The sequence below is a fragment of the Pseudorasbora parva genome, chromosome 3 (genome assembly GCF_024679245.1).
Source record: "Pseudorasbora parva isolate DD20220531a chromosome 3, ASM2467924v1, whole genome shotgun sequence".
In the NCBI taxonomy this organism is placed as follows: Eukaryota; Metazoa; Chordata; class Actinopteri; order Cypriniformes; family Gobionidae; genus Pseudorasbora; species Pseudorasbora parva.
The window spans coordinates 41,625,293-41,640,138 of record NC_090174.1 but is presented as its reverse complement, the minus strand read 5'-3'; the positions used below and the strand labels follow the sequence as shown (position 1 = coordinate 41,640,138).

The 14,846-nt window shown below is 37.1% G+C and overlaps 1 protein-coding gene across 1 annotated transcript; it reads right to left on the bottom strand.

Moving 5' to 3' along the window:
- Nucleotides 1–1,445: 1,445 nt before the first annotated feature.
- On the bottom strand, nt 1,446–14,488 carry zgc:110329 (uncharacterized protein LOC550500 homolog). The gene is made up of 8 exons (XM_067438916.1): nt 14,094–14,488; nt 12,036–12,221; nt 9,646–9,720; nt 9,470–9,565; nt 8,407–8,523; nt 5,222–5,272; nt 4,704–4,820; nt 1,446–2,947 (listed from the first exon to the last, which is right to left on the bottom strand). The coding sequence occupies exons 1-8, from the start codon at nt 14,178–14,180 to the stop codon at nt 2,621–2,623; spliced, it is 1,056 nt and encodes a 351-aa protein (XP_067295017.1). The 5' UTR covers nt 14,181–14,488; the 3' UTR covers nt 1,446–2,620.
- Between the last annotated feature and the right edge of the window lie 358 nt (nt 14,489–14,846).

Genomic DNA, 14,846 nt, shown 5'->3' with positions numbered 1-14,846 from the left:
TTGGCTGAACTATCTCTTTAATGGAAGAAGAACAACCAGGACTATTCCTAGACCTGGCCTCCCTGCCAAACTGTGCAATCGATGGAGAAGGGCCTTAGTTAAGAGACGAGTGAACCAGAAACCAGGCTCTGTTCTTCACCTGCACAATGCAATCCCAACAGTAAAGTTTGGTGGTAGCAGCATCATGCTGTGGAGGTTTTTCAGTGGCAAGAACTGGAGACTCGTCAGTGTCTCATGGTAAGCACACATACCGTAAGACAATGCAATGCTTATAGACCACTCTGTAAATGCTTGATTGACCCAGCCTGCAGAGGCCAGACTTGAACCCAATTGAAAATGAAAATGGTTGTCCACCGACAATCCCCATCCAACCTGACAGAGCTTGAGAGGATCTGAGGAGAAGAATCACAGAAAAATCACCAAATGCATGTGTGCAAAACTTGTCACATCATACAAAGGACTTGTTGTTTCAACCAAGTCCTGAGTTAAGGTGTCATTGTGGTGTATAGAGTGTAGAGTAGATAGATGTGAAAAAGGTCATTTCAAATAGTTTAACATAAGGCAGTAACATAACAAAATGTGAAAAAAAATGAAGGAGTACTTTTGCAAGGCACTGGCACTGTATCTTTTTTGCCCTTGCTATCTCACTGCAGTGGCTCTGTTTAACTATTAAGAGTATTTCAGTAAATAACTAGGTTCTCTAAGCTTCTTACAAACTTGAATGTTTGGATATTACTCCCTTCTCAACAAACCCCCATCGGCTTTTTCCAGATTCCAGACGGGAAAGAACATCTACTTGAGCATTGACTATTCATTTGTAGTGCATCACTTGATCTCCTTGCCTTATCCTCTTTTAATGCACTCATTCACAGAACCGAGAACCCTTCCTCGAGCATCCCTCAAGTCGACAATTGTTAATTACCGTTATTAATGCTGTTATTATTATCATAATTACGCCAGCGTGGAAGCATTTTGTTCTCTGCTCTCAGCGCACAAAGTGTTATTTTCAGTGCAGCAGTTCATTTCCTCCCATTGAGACACCAGCTATAATTATTCCACATGCCGCCTTTTGATGGCCATCACCATGAAGGGGAAAGTAGTGTGAGCGTTGAGGAAATAATGGGAGAGAGGTTGAAGATAGATTGCTCTGCACAGGAATTCATATAATTGATGTGTTATGATGGTGCACAGAAAGCAGCATCAATAAAATTTGCCAAGTTGCCATCAGTGTGCTTAAATACAATTTGAGTTCTTTGAAAATTACATTAGTCATACAGAACCCTCACTGGAACGTCAGTATGCAACATAAAACGGCTTAGACGTTCAGGTGACGTTTCCATGAATCCACAAGCCCAAATCCTCGAAGTTTTCACGCCTCCACTTGTCGCACTACTACAATGCTCAAGAGACTTTGGCATTTTATTCAACAATAACTGTGAGACATATTTAAAAGGTTAATTCAAGCCAATTTTATTGAAAGTCACATTAATGTTATTACAAAACCAGAGCTACATTAGCTGGAGTGCAGCAGTCCGTCTTTCGCAACATCATCAAAAGGTCTATTAGCAAATCGTGAAGCATTTCAAAAGGACTACTTACAACTAGAAGGTGGGTTTTGTACATTAATGGAAGACTCATACTTATGACATCCTACACGCTAAACTTTTTTCAATCTTTTCATGCACATAAACTACACATTTAAAACATCAGTTTATGATAACTAAACAATTATTAGCCTTACTTCAAGACAAATGAAACTTCAAGTAGTGTTAAACTGGACTCCCTTTTTAACAACAACAAAAATTCCGACCTACAAATTACCTGCAAATCAATGTGGCTATTCCAGAATAGCCTGAGGTAAGACAGCTTCAGTTGTACTTAAGGCAACACTTTAATAAATAATAATTTAATTGGTACTTATTACCGTTATGGAAAAATGTTGGCACCACACAAACCACATGCTCTTTTAAAAGAAAGGAGAAGATCCATAATATTCATATGTTCCTTCTCTTCTCTGGGAGTTGGGTTCATGACAGCAGTATAATATAACATTAATAAACATGAATATTAGACATTTTAGATACAGTGTATAGACTAGAGATGAATGCCCAGCTTCATCTGCCAATCACAACAGTGATAATCTTTGACCGATTGCAAAACTTCCAATTTCCTTGAACTCATTGAAATATGGGCCTAAATGACAAAACATAATTAAAAAAATTAAATAAAAATTGATTGCCAACAATTCATTAATAGTATAATTTTATGTACCTTATAAAATATGACCAATAACAAGTCAAACTCTCTTAATCCCATAAGACAGAATGAAATGGTGAGAAATAACTGACTATGTAAACAGCATTTGAAGTGATATGTTCTTAAAAGTTTGATAATCAAAGCCTGTGGAGATCTCCTTCCTTGATTTCCTCTACCTTGATTCCCTCTAATGTTTTATACAAACCTCTCCTTTTTCATGCCTAAAAACCTTTTTACCAAAATGTAGTGCAACTAACTTACTTTGTCTTAACACAGTGCAAGGGCAAACCTTTTTATATACAAATCACAATAAAAAATAATAAAAAAAAATGCTTAAGTTGCAGCTTTGTTTTCTTTGTGGTTCTTAAGCTCGATTGTCCACTTCATCCATTCCCACACCTGACTTGAGATCTCCTTGGCTCTCTAGTTGGGAATGTTTAAAGGCTATTTTGGGCTGCTCTTGTTCCAGCCGGAAAGGAATGGGGTCTGAAGTCCAGGTGTCAGGCTCTGCTACAGGTACAGGCAGGTACCCTTCATCACGAGGTAAACACATACACCATCCGGCACCCGAGAGGTCCAGTTCGCTGTACTCAAAACCACGCTTTAGGAACTTAAAGTCTACCATGTCTTCAGACTCACTCATCTCCACTAAAAGATTCCAGAAGATACAGCTCAAGAGAATACCAAGAAGCTGAAAGAAACATTAAAGTTTTAATCACAAGATGTTTTTTTAGATGGATTTCTTTAAAAAAAAAAAAAATGGTTTACACCTTATCTGCAGGTGAAATAGATAACTGGTTACACCCCCAGTATGCTACTATGTATGCTGTTGATGAATGCAAAAATGCCAGTGAATTATTTTTAAATTCATTAGTTAGTAATCAGTTAGTAATTTAAAAAAATAAATGTGAGTTAAGTTGATTAAAAGTGAGATAAATTTATAAGGTTACAAAAGATTTATATTTTAAAGAATTCTAAATGCTGTTCTTTTTAACTGTCTATTCATTAAAAATAATCCTGAAAAAAACATCACAGTTTCCACAAAAGAAAAGAAATGTTTCCAGAGTAGCAAATCAGCATATTAGAATAATTACAGAAGGATCATGTGACACTAAAGACGAGTAAAGGCTGCTTAAAACTCCTCTTTGTCACTTATAAATGGTAAAATATGTTAAACCCTTAACTGTTCCCATTAACCCTTACGATTCCATATTTGGTGATTATTTTGTGATGGAAGTGATATTTGGACAGAAATGTATTAATTTACAGCGCCTAAACAAAATCTGCAATTTTTGTGATAACTTAAAATTTGGAACACAACCTGGTTGGATATATGACTTTGATTTTTATAGTAATTTTATAAACATTTTGTTAAATATATATTTTATATAAAATATGTTTACTACAATACATTTCATTTACAGTAAATCTAAATCTAACTTTTTATACTGTATTTTCTTTAGAGATAATATGCATATTCCAAAGAATTCTTAAAATTACAACTATTTAAGTTAGCAATTTCACATCTATTCTCAAAAAGGGGTGTGACATTTAACACAGTTAAAAAAGAAAACAGGGTTCTCTTAAATTATAATATTCACAATATTAAAATTGTGCTGTATTTTTGATCAATTAAGTTAATTATGTGCAGTTTGTGAGCATGAGAATAATAAAAAAACAAAAAAAATTCTTACTGACACTAAAACCAATGATAGTGTAAAAACTCAGTTCATACTTTAATATATTTAATCGAAGTGCATAAGTGTCATACACTTCATTTATTAGTGATAGTAAAATTAATATTGTTCATTTTAATTATTTTTTATTTAAAAATATGTGCACAAATAGAAGGAGATCACTAATGCAACCATACTGTAATTTACCAGATTCCATTCCATCCTATTTGCTTTTTGTGTAAATGGACTGTTCCTCTGCTCTAATTAGAGGATTAATGCATTAATGGGCCATGTGGAGAGAGGAGAGAGGGAGAGAGGAGAGAGGGAGAGAGTGCGCGAGAGAGGGAGAGGAGAGAGGGAGAGAGCGCGCACGAGAGAGAGAGCGAGCGAGAGAGAGAGCGAGAGAGAGAGAGAGCGAGAGAGAGAGAGAGTGAGAGCGAGAGAGAGATTATAAAATACAGTTTTCAAGTTTGCTCTTTAGCAAGACTAGGCACCAGCTTCTCCAAGTTATGCACCCCACTATGGGCATTTGCATCTGGTCAGTGCAGATGCCCATTCTCTATAATTTATTGTTTGGCAGAGGAGTCTCTAATGAGGGATGTCTCAAACAGAATAAGTAGTGGGCAATCAAAATGGAAATTTGAAATGGCAGGGGAGATTAAAAAAAAAGTGCAGAGGGAAAGGTACATGATGAAGAGATACATAAATTTCAGGATAAGAAGATATAAGTAATAAACAGGAAGCACAAGAAGGGAAAGATGATTCCAAAACCTGTGGTAGTCCAACGGCACAGCAAATTCCAATAGTAGCGCCGATGTTGTCCCCCATCCACAGGTTCACAGCATGTATGCAGCCTCGCACGTGAATTATGCCATCTAAAGCTTGACGCTGTAATAGAGATAAAAATAAAGCAAAATGTTTACAGGTAAATCTGATTCCATGACAGAGACAAAGTTAAAATATCACAACTAAAGTCCATCGTAATGGCATAATGGAGGTGGTGCTCGTAATGGCTCTGATGTGATTTGCTTGGTTTTTGTCCATGGAAAAAACAAAGGAATGAAGCCACCATTACAGATGGATGCACTCGAAATGGCTATCGGAGGTTTTGTTTTCCTATCACAGCTCCTCCTTTAAAGATAATTTTACGTGTCAAAGTCCATCAAATGATTCTCTCCAAATGCATCACTAGATATGAGGATGCGTATTACATATCCGTCAGTGATGGCTGGTTGCACGCCATTACTAAAATGGGGACTTAAAGTGAGACCCCAGAGAGCTCTACTTACCTGCTTATTTAGAGTTTTGTAGCCACAAAGTGTGTTCACAACTTCTCCGACCTGATTAAAAAAAGTACACACACACACACACACACACACACACACACACACACACACACACACACACACAACTTATTAGTAACTTGCATACGTATAACGTTTTTGAAAACCTTCTTAAGTGAGAAGTGACATTAAAGGGGGGGTGAAACACTCAGTTTCAGTCAGTGTCATGTCAATCTTGAGTACCTATAGAATAGCATTGCATCCTGCATATCTCCGAAAAGTCTTTATTTTTTTTATAATTATATAAGAAAGATGCGCTGTTCCGAGTCTTTCCGAAAAAAGCCGAGCAGGTGGGGGCGTATCGTGTGAGCGGAGCTAAATAATGACGTGTGCGCCACCGTGTTGAGTGCGTCGTAAAGCTGTGTCATCCCTAACAGCGGGAAAAACTTTATTCAAAATAAAAATATGGCTTTTAATCAGATACAGCCATACATCTATGATCCGGAATCAGACCCAGAGGCTGCAGGGGCAGCCAGTATCATGTAGCCAGTACACCCTTGATATAAATATTCGCGCAACTCAGTTGCTGATCTGGAAAAGCAAATTCCATCCACTGTTGCCTTACCGCGGGGTTTTTGGGGAATCTGTGCAGGACTGTCTTGGTCTGGCAACCAAAAACGCACTTTTTTGGTGACATTGTTATTTGTGCACATCACCTGTGCAGCACATACAAGCCAGCGCTTTGATGGGCGTAGCCTCTTACTTTCGCTCTCTCCCTCTCCCACGCTCTTCCGGTAGAATTGTCCGTAAGGCCCATACAAGGAAATTCCGCCCCCATTAACGTCAAAGGGGACGCATGATCGCAAAAAACTTGCCGAAACTTATGACTAACCGGAAGTAGTATTTTTGACAAAGAAATACTCCCATCAAACGTCCACCTTAACTTTTGAAACTTTGTCCATGTTTAGTATGGGATTCCAAGTCTTTAACAGTGTAAAAAGATCAGTATGCATGAAACAGCATTTCACCCCCCCTTTAAGTCAGTTTGATGCTATAGCGACAGAGCGACACGAGTCATAATCTTTCCTGTAGCTCAACCAGTAGAGCGTGGCGCTAGCAACGCCAAGGTCATGGGTTCGATTCCCAGGGAAAGCAAGAACTGACAAAAATGTAAAATGTGTACCTTGAATGCAATGTAAGTTGCTTTGGATAAAAGCGTCTGCTAAATGCATGAATGTAAATGTGAATAATCTGAAAGCCACGCCCACCGGGAGGTGGGCGCAAACCAACCGTCTCCATTTATTAACTAATGCGGGAAGAGGCTTCCTTGTTATTTCTGACTTATAACAACAACATCAAAAAACTAACAATGTCTAAAAAGCGGATATGTGACAAGGTGTACAGAAAACAAGCTAAAAAAAACAGAACCAAAAACCTAGAAGTGTTTATAAGCTGCTGACCAAAAAAAGCGAGCGTAGACCTAAAAGTGCATTCATACAATAGTGACAGAGCGCAACATGCTATATTACACTGAGAACTACGCCCACTGGAGGGGAAAGTAATCAGCGATAGAAAATATAAATATATAAAACTGACATTTGGATATTTGACAAAATGTTTACTGCACACGTAGGCATACTGAGTGTCAGGATCCCGAATTTGACCCATTCTTCCTGCTGAAGCTTCACGTCTTTTTGCCTGTATCCACTGCAGTCTCCTCAAACGCTTGTTTTTTTAGGTCGACAGCTTACAAAAACTTGTCACATATCAGCTTAATACTTAGACATTGTTCTGTTTTTTTGTGTCTGAAATGACAAGGAGGCAGCCTCACGCAATACAAAGTCAATGTAGAGCGTTGGCTTGTTTCCCCACCGGTGTGGGCGTGGCCTAAATATGCTCGGTCTCTATTTGGTGCAGAAGAATATTGGCAGTATATGTTGTGTTCTGATGATCTTTGATGTTTAAAATTAATTTCATATTACAGAATTCTATATGGAATTCCAACAAACACTTATAACCATGTTGATGTAACCTTTAAAGCAGATGGTCATTGCAGTGATGGAATCTGTAATAGGACTAATGAACAGGGAGCCCATCTAATCAGACTACAAATAGACTATAAACATGCCTGCTCCCAAAAGCGCAGTCCAATTCATCTCATACATTCTGAACCATGTGACATTTCACCTCTGTTTTCCCAAAACAGGTCAGCAACAGCTACCAGATGCCATATTATAAGATGATGCAGTTTGAAATAGATGGAGAACACCAGTGAGACCTCGGTAGTAAGGGAACAGGGTGAAGAAGGTGTAATTTCCTTAGATTTACACCAACTTTTAAGGCCCATTATGCCATACATTTTTTTGGATAATCTGATAAGAGCACATTACACATTTTTTTCCATCAAAACCTGAGCAAACAATGCTACAGAAATCAGCAGAATCCTGAGCATCTGCAACTAGCTATAGTTCATTTACTGAATCGACTTTATTTACTACATATCTTGTGCAATTACAGGTAGGTCATATTGCACTTAATGGGGACATCTAAAGTCAAATATCTGAAACACAGATTAATAAAGAAATATTAAATGGAACATACAATTCTGTAGAACATTAGGCTAAATATATCTGCATTACCTAGGATGAGAATGGAAAATAATTGGACGGGGTATAAAGAATAAAGAAGCCTTGATCATGGTGGTGGTGTTTCATTCTTAGCTTGAAAAGACCTGAGCGCTCTCACTGCATAGTGAGCTGTCATACCAAAAGAAGAACAGTACATTAGTGCCCAATCAACATTCATTAACTCCAAGAGAGGGTGGGGGTGGGGGGTGGGGTAGAAGAGACTCTATGGAGTCATAAACAGTAGAAGAGACTCTATGTAGCACAGGGAAGGCAAATTAAATTCTCTCCATCATGATGCACTCTCCACTGACTCATGGAGAACAGCATTTACTAGAAAGCTCTCCAACCCAACATAAAAAAGCTCAGAAATCAGGCCTGTGGGACAGACTGCTTCGATTGCAAAAAATAATAGAAAAGAAATGTACAATCTCTTCGGCGAGAAAAGATTACTAGCAAAATCATGAAAAACACCTTGTGGCACAGGCTTTTCTTGATGCCGCGTGCAGGAGCGGCATATACATGATTAATGGATCATGACTGAAAGAAGTGCAAGGAATGACTAACACTTTGACGGATGCAGCAGGTGTAGGGAACACCGCAGGCCAAAGGACTCGTGCCATTGCAGAAGTGGTACTGGTTTACTTCCCAATCCTTGTACTCATCTCCCCCACAACAAGAAAACTGAAAAGACAAACCAAGAGAGTTATTATTTTTCTTTCCTTTTTTAAAGCCATCCCAGCATCTATGGCTATGTTCATGGTGAGAGCCAGGTTTACTTTTATTTTTTAAATAACTAAAGATATTTAAGATAATTTGTTTCTAAAAACCTTAAAACTACATTTTCTTGGTTAAAAACCTTTTCAAAAGTATCAACATAATAAATGTTTCTTTTAACTTAACCTGTTTCTTAAAGGGGTAGAAGTATTACAGTCCAGTAAATTATGTTTAATGGACATTGGACTTAAATAGAATTAAGGCAGTTCTGAAGGTGAAAGGGGGTCAAACACAGTATTAATATGGTATTCCTAATAATCCTTTAGGTGAGTAGAAATATATATGTGGCTGTGCAGGATTTTTATATAACAAATAAATATTTTTTATAAAATATAAATAAATGTAAAACCGTTTTAAAAATACCGTACAAACAGTAATACTATGAAATTTTATTGCAATTTAAAAATAACTGTTTTCTATTTTAATATAATATCAAATGTAATTAACTAATAAAATGGCCAGTTTGGATTTTCAGCATCTTAAAAAAATCATAAAAAAAATATTCTAATATGCTGATTTGTTTCTAAAGAATATTTTAACATTAAACAGTCTTGTCACTTTTGAATGAAAGCATTAGTTTCTTTTTTTTGAATGCCAAATAAAAAATGTGTATAAAGCTGGATTACAGAACCAGAAATGTTTTACCTTTCATTACGCAGGTGACCGTGTTGTGACATCTGCTATGAGAAAACTGTAATTCTTGTGAGATTACATTCATGAAAGGGACTTTGACACAACTTATGTGTTTCTTCTAGAAAGATGGACATTATTTATGGCTGACTTGCTGTAGACCATATTAGGGTGGGTGTATAACTCACTTAGGTTCTAGTAATGAAACACATAATTGAACAACCTTCTCTTGCACGTAGTCCAATATGTTTTTGAAGTCCAGGTCATCATAGTAGTGCTTGATTCCCTCGCGTATACTCTTCTGAAATAATTTGATTGTCTAAAGACAGAGAACATTTGGATTCATTAAAAACAAACCGTACAATATTCTCTCTGCTCTCAATGTTCCTCATTGCTTACCGTCTTTTCAAAGATCAGGGCAATGATGAGGGCAACAGCCTGGAGAGCCAGCAAAACACACAGCACACACAGGAACTGCATGGAAAGGTTCATTTATAGGGTTATGGACTCAAAAATAAAGATATATGAAGATATTTTTCAATGAAATTTAAAAGATTTCTGTCCCTCAATTGAAAGTTTATCCATCTGAAACTCTGATGCTTCAAAACATTGATAAAGAGATTGTAAAATAAAGAAATACGAAAGTCTTCTGAAGAGACACAATTGCTTTATATGATGAACAAATTTAATTTAGAATTATTTTCACATTTATATAAACACTGATCAGCAAACAGAGTGCATGCAAATTCGGAATATGCTCTTTTAACGTAAGTCGACGCACATACTGCTGACTGCCGGAAGCTAGTTATTTTAGTCTAGTTATATTAGTTTTAAATATAAATATCTTTCTTACACAAACGCGCCACTTCGCTTCAGAAGGCCTTTATTAACCCCCTGGAGCCGTGTGGAGAAGTTATATAATGGATAGATATACTTTTTATGAACTTCAAAAACAAGCAAGACATTTTGAATATAACTCTGATTTTATTCGTCTGAAAGAAGAATGTCATACAGTCCCTGACAAAAGTCTTGTCGCTTATCTATTTTCTAGAAATACCTGATATTAACCTGACTTTTAATTAATTCATTGGTGTTAGAAATAGCTCATATGAAAAGCTAAAACCCTCCCAAATGATGTTTAATGCACTGAAATAAATCATTTTCACAGAAAATATATTTATCATTTAATCAAGACAGACAGGTCAAATTTTGGCAAGACAAAAGTTTTGTCGCCTATATAGAAATTGAACAAATTTACTGCAAATACAAAAATATGTCAGCAAATTAAGTTGTGGTGCTGTGAGATTCAAATTTAATATCTTGTATGACTTCCATGAGCTTGAAGGACTGCATCCATGCGGTTTGGCAAGGATTCATACAATTTATTGATGAAGTCATCAGGAATAGCTAAGAAAGCAGTCTTGCATGCCTCCCAGAGTTCATCAATATTCTTTGGTTTCGTCTTCCATGCGTCCTCTTTCATCCTACCCCACATATGCTCAATGATGTTCATGTCTGGTGACTGGGCTGGCCAATCCTGGAGCATCTTGATCTTCTTCGCCTTGAGGAACTTTGATGTGGAGATGGAAGTATGCGATGGAGCACCGTCCTGCTGCAGAATTTGGCCTCTTTTATGGTTGGGAATATAAGAGGTAGCTAAGATTTCTTGGTATTTCAGACTATTGATGTTGCCATCCACCCTGCAGATCTCTCGCACACCCTCATACTGGATGTAACCCCAGACCATGATTTTTCTGCCACCAAACTTCACTGTTTTCTGGGTGAATCTCGGATCCATTCAGGCACCAGTAGGTCTCCTGCAATATTTGCGGCGACTGTGGTGTAATTCAACAGAAGATTCATCTGAAAAATCCACCTTCTGCCACTTTTCCTGCGTCCATCCTTTTAGCAGGCTGTGGGCCTTGGCAAAAGCCACACGGTTTTTCAATTGTCTTTTGTTTAGTGCTGGCTTCTGGGCACTGATTCGACCATGGAGGCCATTTCGAGACAGAATCCGACAAACTGTTCTGGTTGACACAGGGACTTCAGGTGACCAGGTCTCGTGGAGCTCTGCTGCAGTGGAAAATGGGCTGGCCTTGGATTTTCGAGCCAACAAACGGTCCTCTCGAGCAGTTGTCTTGCGGGGTCTGCCTGGCCTGGGCTTTTCAAAAACGTCTCCAGTCTCTTCAAATCTTTTTTTTATCCTCTGTACTTGACGCTGAGACACACATGCCACATCAGCAGTGGATCTGGTCTTCAGCCTCATGATAATCAAAACCTTAGTCTCAAGGTGAATCTTAGGCATGTTTGCAGAGGTCTAGTTGCAGTTGATGTGAAGGTCTAGTGTACTGGGGTTCTTTTTATACACACTTGAGACCTAATTGATCCATTATTAGTCACAGGTGAAGCTTATATGACAAGGTGACAACACTTATATCTTTGCAAAAATTGACTTAATGGGCTTTACCAAGCTGTGAATATTAGAATACTTTTTGAAAGTTTAATTTTTCACTGAAACATTATCACAAAAGCTGGTGGGATTAAAATGAGCCATTTCTTGTAAAAAAAATCTTGATTAGAAATATATTTCAGCGGCACTTTAGGTCAATTTGTACACAAGCGACAAGACTTTTGTCAGGGACTGTATACACCTAGGATGACTTGAGGGTGAGTAAATCATGGGCTAATTTTCATTTTTGGGTGAATTAACCCTTTAAGTTACAAGAAAGAAAAAAATAATAGAAGCTTGGCCTACATACAGTACATATGATAAAACAAGTAACACTCACCATGTGTAGCAGAGTCTTGTTGTCCCTGAGCGATCCCACCATCCCCATCACAGACACAGTAAACATGACGAGACCCAGCAGTATTAGAACCACAGCAGGAGCCAAAAACACCCCCTCCAGGGTGCGATTCTTCTGTCTCTCCACTTCTGCATACACTCCAATACATAGGACGCACAGACCGAGCAACTGAGGGGACAGGGACAGTGGTAGTTTTGGTGTAAAACATCTGTACAAGTCACATCAGCATTCATAATTTCATAACATTGCATTTACATGATTCGATTAGACATGCATCAAAGATGTGAAGTTGAAATCAATGTTCCGTTGCACAACCAAGTCATGCAGATCAGTCATCTGATGTCAAGTACAACAATGTACTGTATAATTTGCGTTCCTCACATGAATTCCCAAGATGACACATGTAATTCTCAGAGTGCTTAGCTAAAATGCACAATGTCAATGGAATGACGCAAATCATAAAAAAGATTGATGTAGCAGACTTAATATCAATTTGTCTCAGACTACATTAGTACCGAAACCACTTCATTTTCAATTTTCTTCTCTGGCTGTTCTTTCTAGATGGTTAATTTAATAAGCCTTGTTGGCTGATTAACTTTGTTGTTTGTCAATTTCAGATTCCTGACATCTTCAATTATTTTCTGTTAATTGATAGATGGTGGTGTTTGGGTGATGTGCAAGCGTAAAGGCTACAGGACAAGCTTAAGAGTACAGAAGGGGAGAGAGAAAAATGGAAAGAGAATTAAAGAGTATCCTGAGAGGCTTTTCTGCTTGTATCATCATGCTCCAAAACACTAATAGAAACTCCCATAAGGCACTGACTTACTGCATTTCTTGTGTGAAGACAGAACACTCTGGCTAGGGCTATAGTGAATCAAAAATAATACTGTGCTCCTTGTTGAAGTCAATAAAGAAATATTAATGGTTTGTTGTTATTATAGTAACAGATGACCAATTCTTGTGTAGCAAGGCAAAAAATAATTGACAGACCTGGGGCTTATTGCACAAAACTAGGATAAGGGATTAAGCTGGGATATCTTGGTCATCTAAGACCAGACATCAAAAATAAAGAATTATATATATTTTAGGGATACACCTTTTTTCCTTTTGATACTGATAAGCCAATAGTTAGTTATGTTCCTGTTATAGCCTGTTATTACTGCTAAATACTTGTTTATTTTTATTTTAAATATAGCAAAAACATTCAAATGAAAATAAACATATGCATCACAACAATACAATGCACATTATAAAAGATGGATACATTAATACAAATTAAAATGTCCTCAAAAAAAAAAAAACTCAAAATAAGAGGGATAAATAGGCTCTTTAACATGCTAAAGTGTCACATAATGTAATGATGTACACTTTTTTTTAAATGTAAAGAAACCATTATTAATATTGTTTATTTATTAAAATAAGCATTGCCATAGTCTATCACCACCCCTTCAAGTTAATATTGATGATTATTTTAGTCTTAAAATGGGAAGAATCAATTAAATATTCAATGTCTGTCAATAAATATCTGATAGTTTAGTCATAAAATGGAACAAAAAACAATATATTTGCAATTTTGCATCACTATCTATATCATATCTATTTTCTATCAAAATCGATAGACAAGTTGGATAGCACGAGAAAGCAAAGAAAATATATTATGTGCATGTCTATATCATTTCAATATTATTATAGCCACCAAACATGTACAGGAAACCTTAAAAAACAATACAGTGAGATACATTTATAGTAACAATAACAGAATCTTGTGCCTTTAAATCTGCCAGCGGCACATGTCTATATATTTTAGTGAGCCACAAAGCTCAACTGAGAATAAGACATAAAGAACTGGCTGAAATGTATCCTCAAATTCCCGGTAAACACGGTCAAAGTTAGTACGACTACCTATTCTGTAGGTGTAACACAAATACATGAGCGTAACGTTAGTCTTTCAGGACAATTGTTTGTTTATGTGAGGTGAGGTGAGGGAGAAACAAAGCAATGCTAGTAGTAGAACATCTTTCTGTTTAAACGCACACTTACCGAGAAAAGCATTGAATAGACATTTAAAGAGAATTTAACGAAATAATAGAAGTGATTGGTTTTTCTCAATTCTTCGTAAGTCGGCATAGTGACAGCATTAATTGAGTTCAGTTAGCTTTCCGTGCATTCGGATGTTAGCCGACGCCGCTAATGCTCAATTAACCTTTGTTCTTAGAGAGACAGCGGACTGTTTTTAAGACCCGTCTAAACACATAATAAACACTTCCGTCAAGTATGCTACTTTGCCGTCAATTCCATTGAATTGTTTTGAAAAACACATCCGCAGCTGTGAGGTGTTTTCTGATAATAACTTCCGCCACGCCAAACAACATGCTGAACAAGCCTTTTAAAGGGCCAGCACAGATTAAATTGCAGATAGACAGATCGCATTCTTTCCATGTAAAGATTTTGATTTAAACGAGACTCCCATCAAACACTTGATATCTTGACACGTTCAATGAATTTACAAGCCAGTTGACTTGTAAAGTGATAATATGTGGCCCTGGACCAAAAACAAAAAAAATATATATGTATTAAGATATTTTGGTAACCAAGCAGATAGAGCAACCATTGACTAGTATTTGGTAGTCAGTGGTTGTCTTATATGCTTGCTTATAAACATTCTTCAACATATTAGTGTTCAACAGACACTCATACAGGTTTGGAACAACTTAAGGGTGAGTAAATGATGACAGAATTTTCATTTTGGGGTGAACTATCCCTTTAAATAAAGGCTCTCCAACATGTCACAAT

Bases quoted from the DNA above. Each gene is read 5' to 3' on its own strand.
- zgc:110329 (XM_067438916.1), bottom strand. From the start codon at position 14,180: ATGCCGACTTACGAAGAATTGAGAAAAACCAATCACTTCTATTATTTC. The intron at 8,524-9,469 runs GTTGTTCAATTA...TTGTCTTTTCAG, and splicing joins TGGACTACGTGCAAGAGAAG to TTTTCTTGTTGTGGGGGAGA. The intron at 5,273-8,406 runs GTTAGTCATTCC...TTTTTTAATCAG, and splicing joins CCTGCTGCATCCGTCAAAGT to GTCGGAGAAGTTGTGAACAC.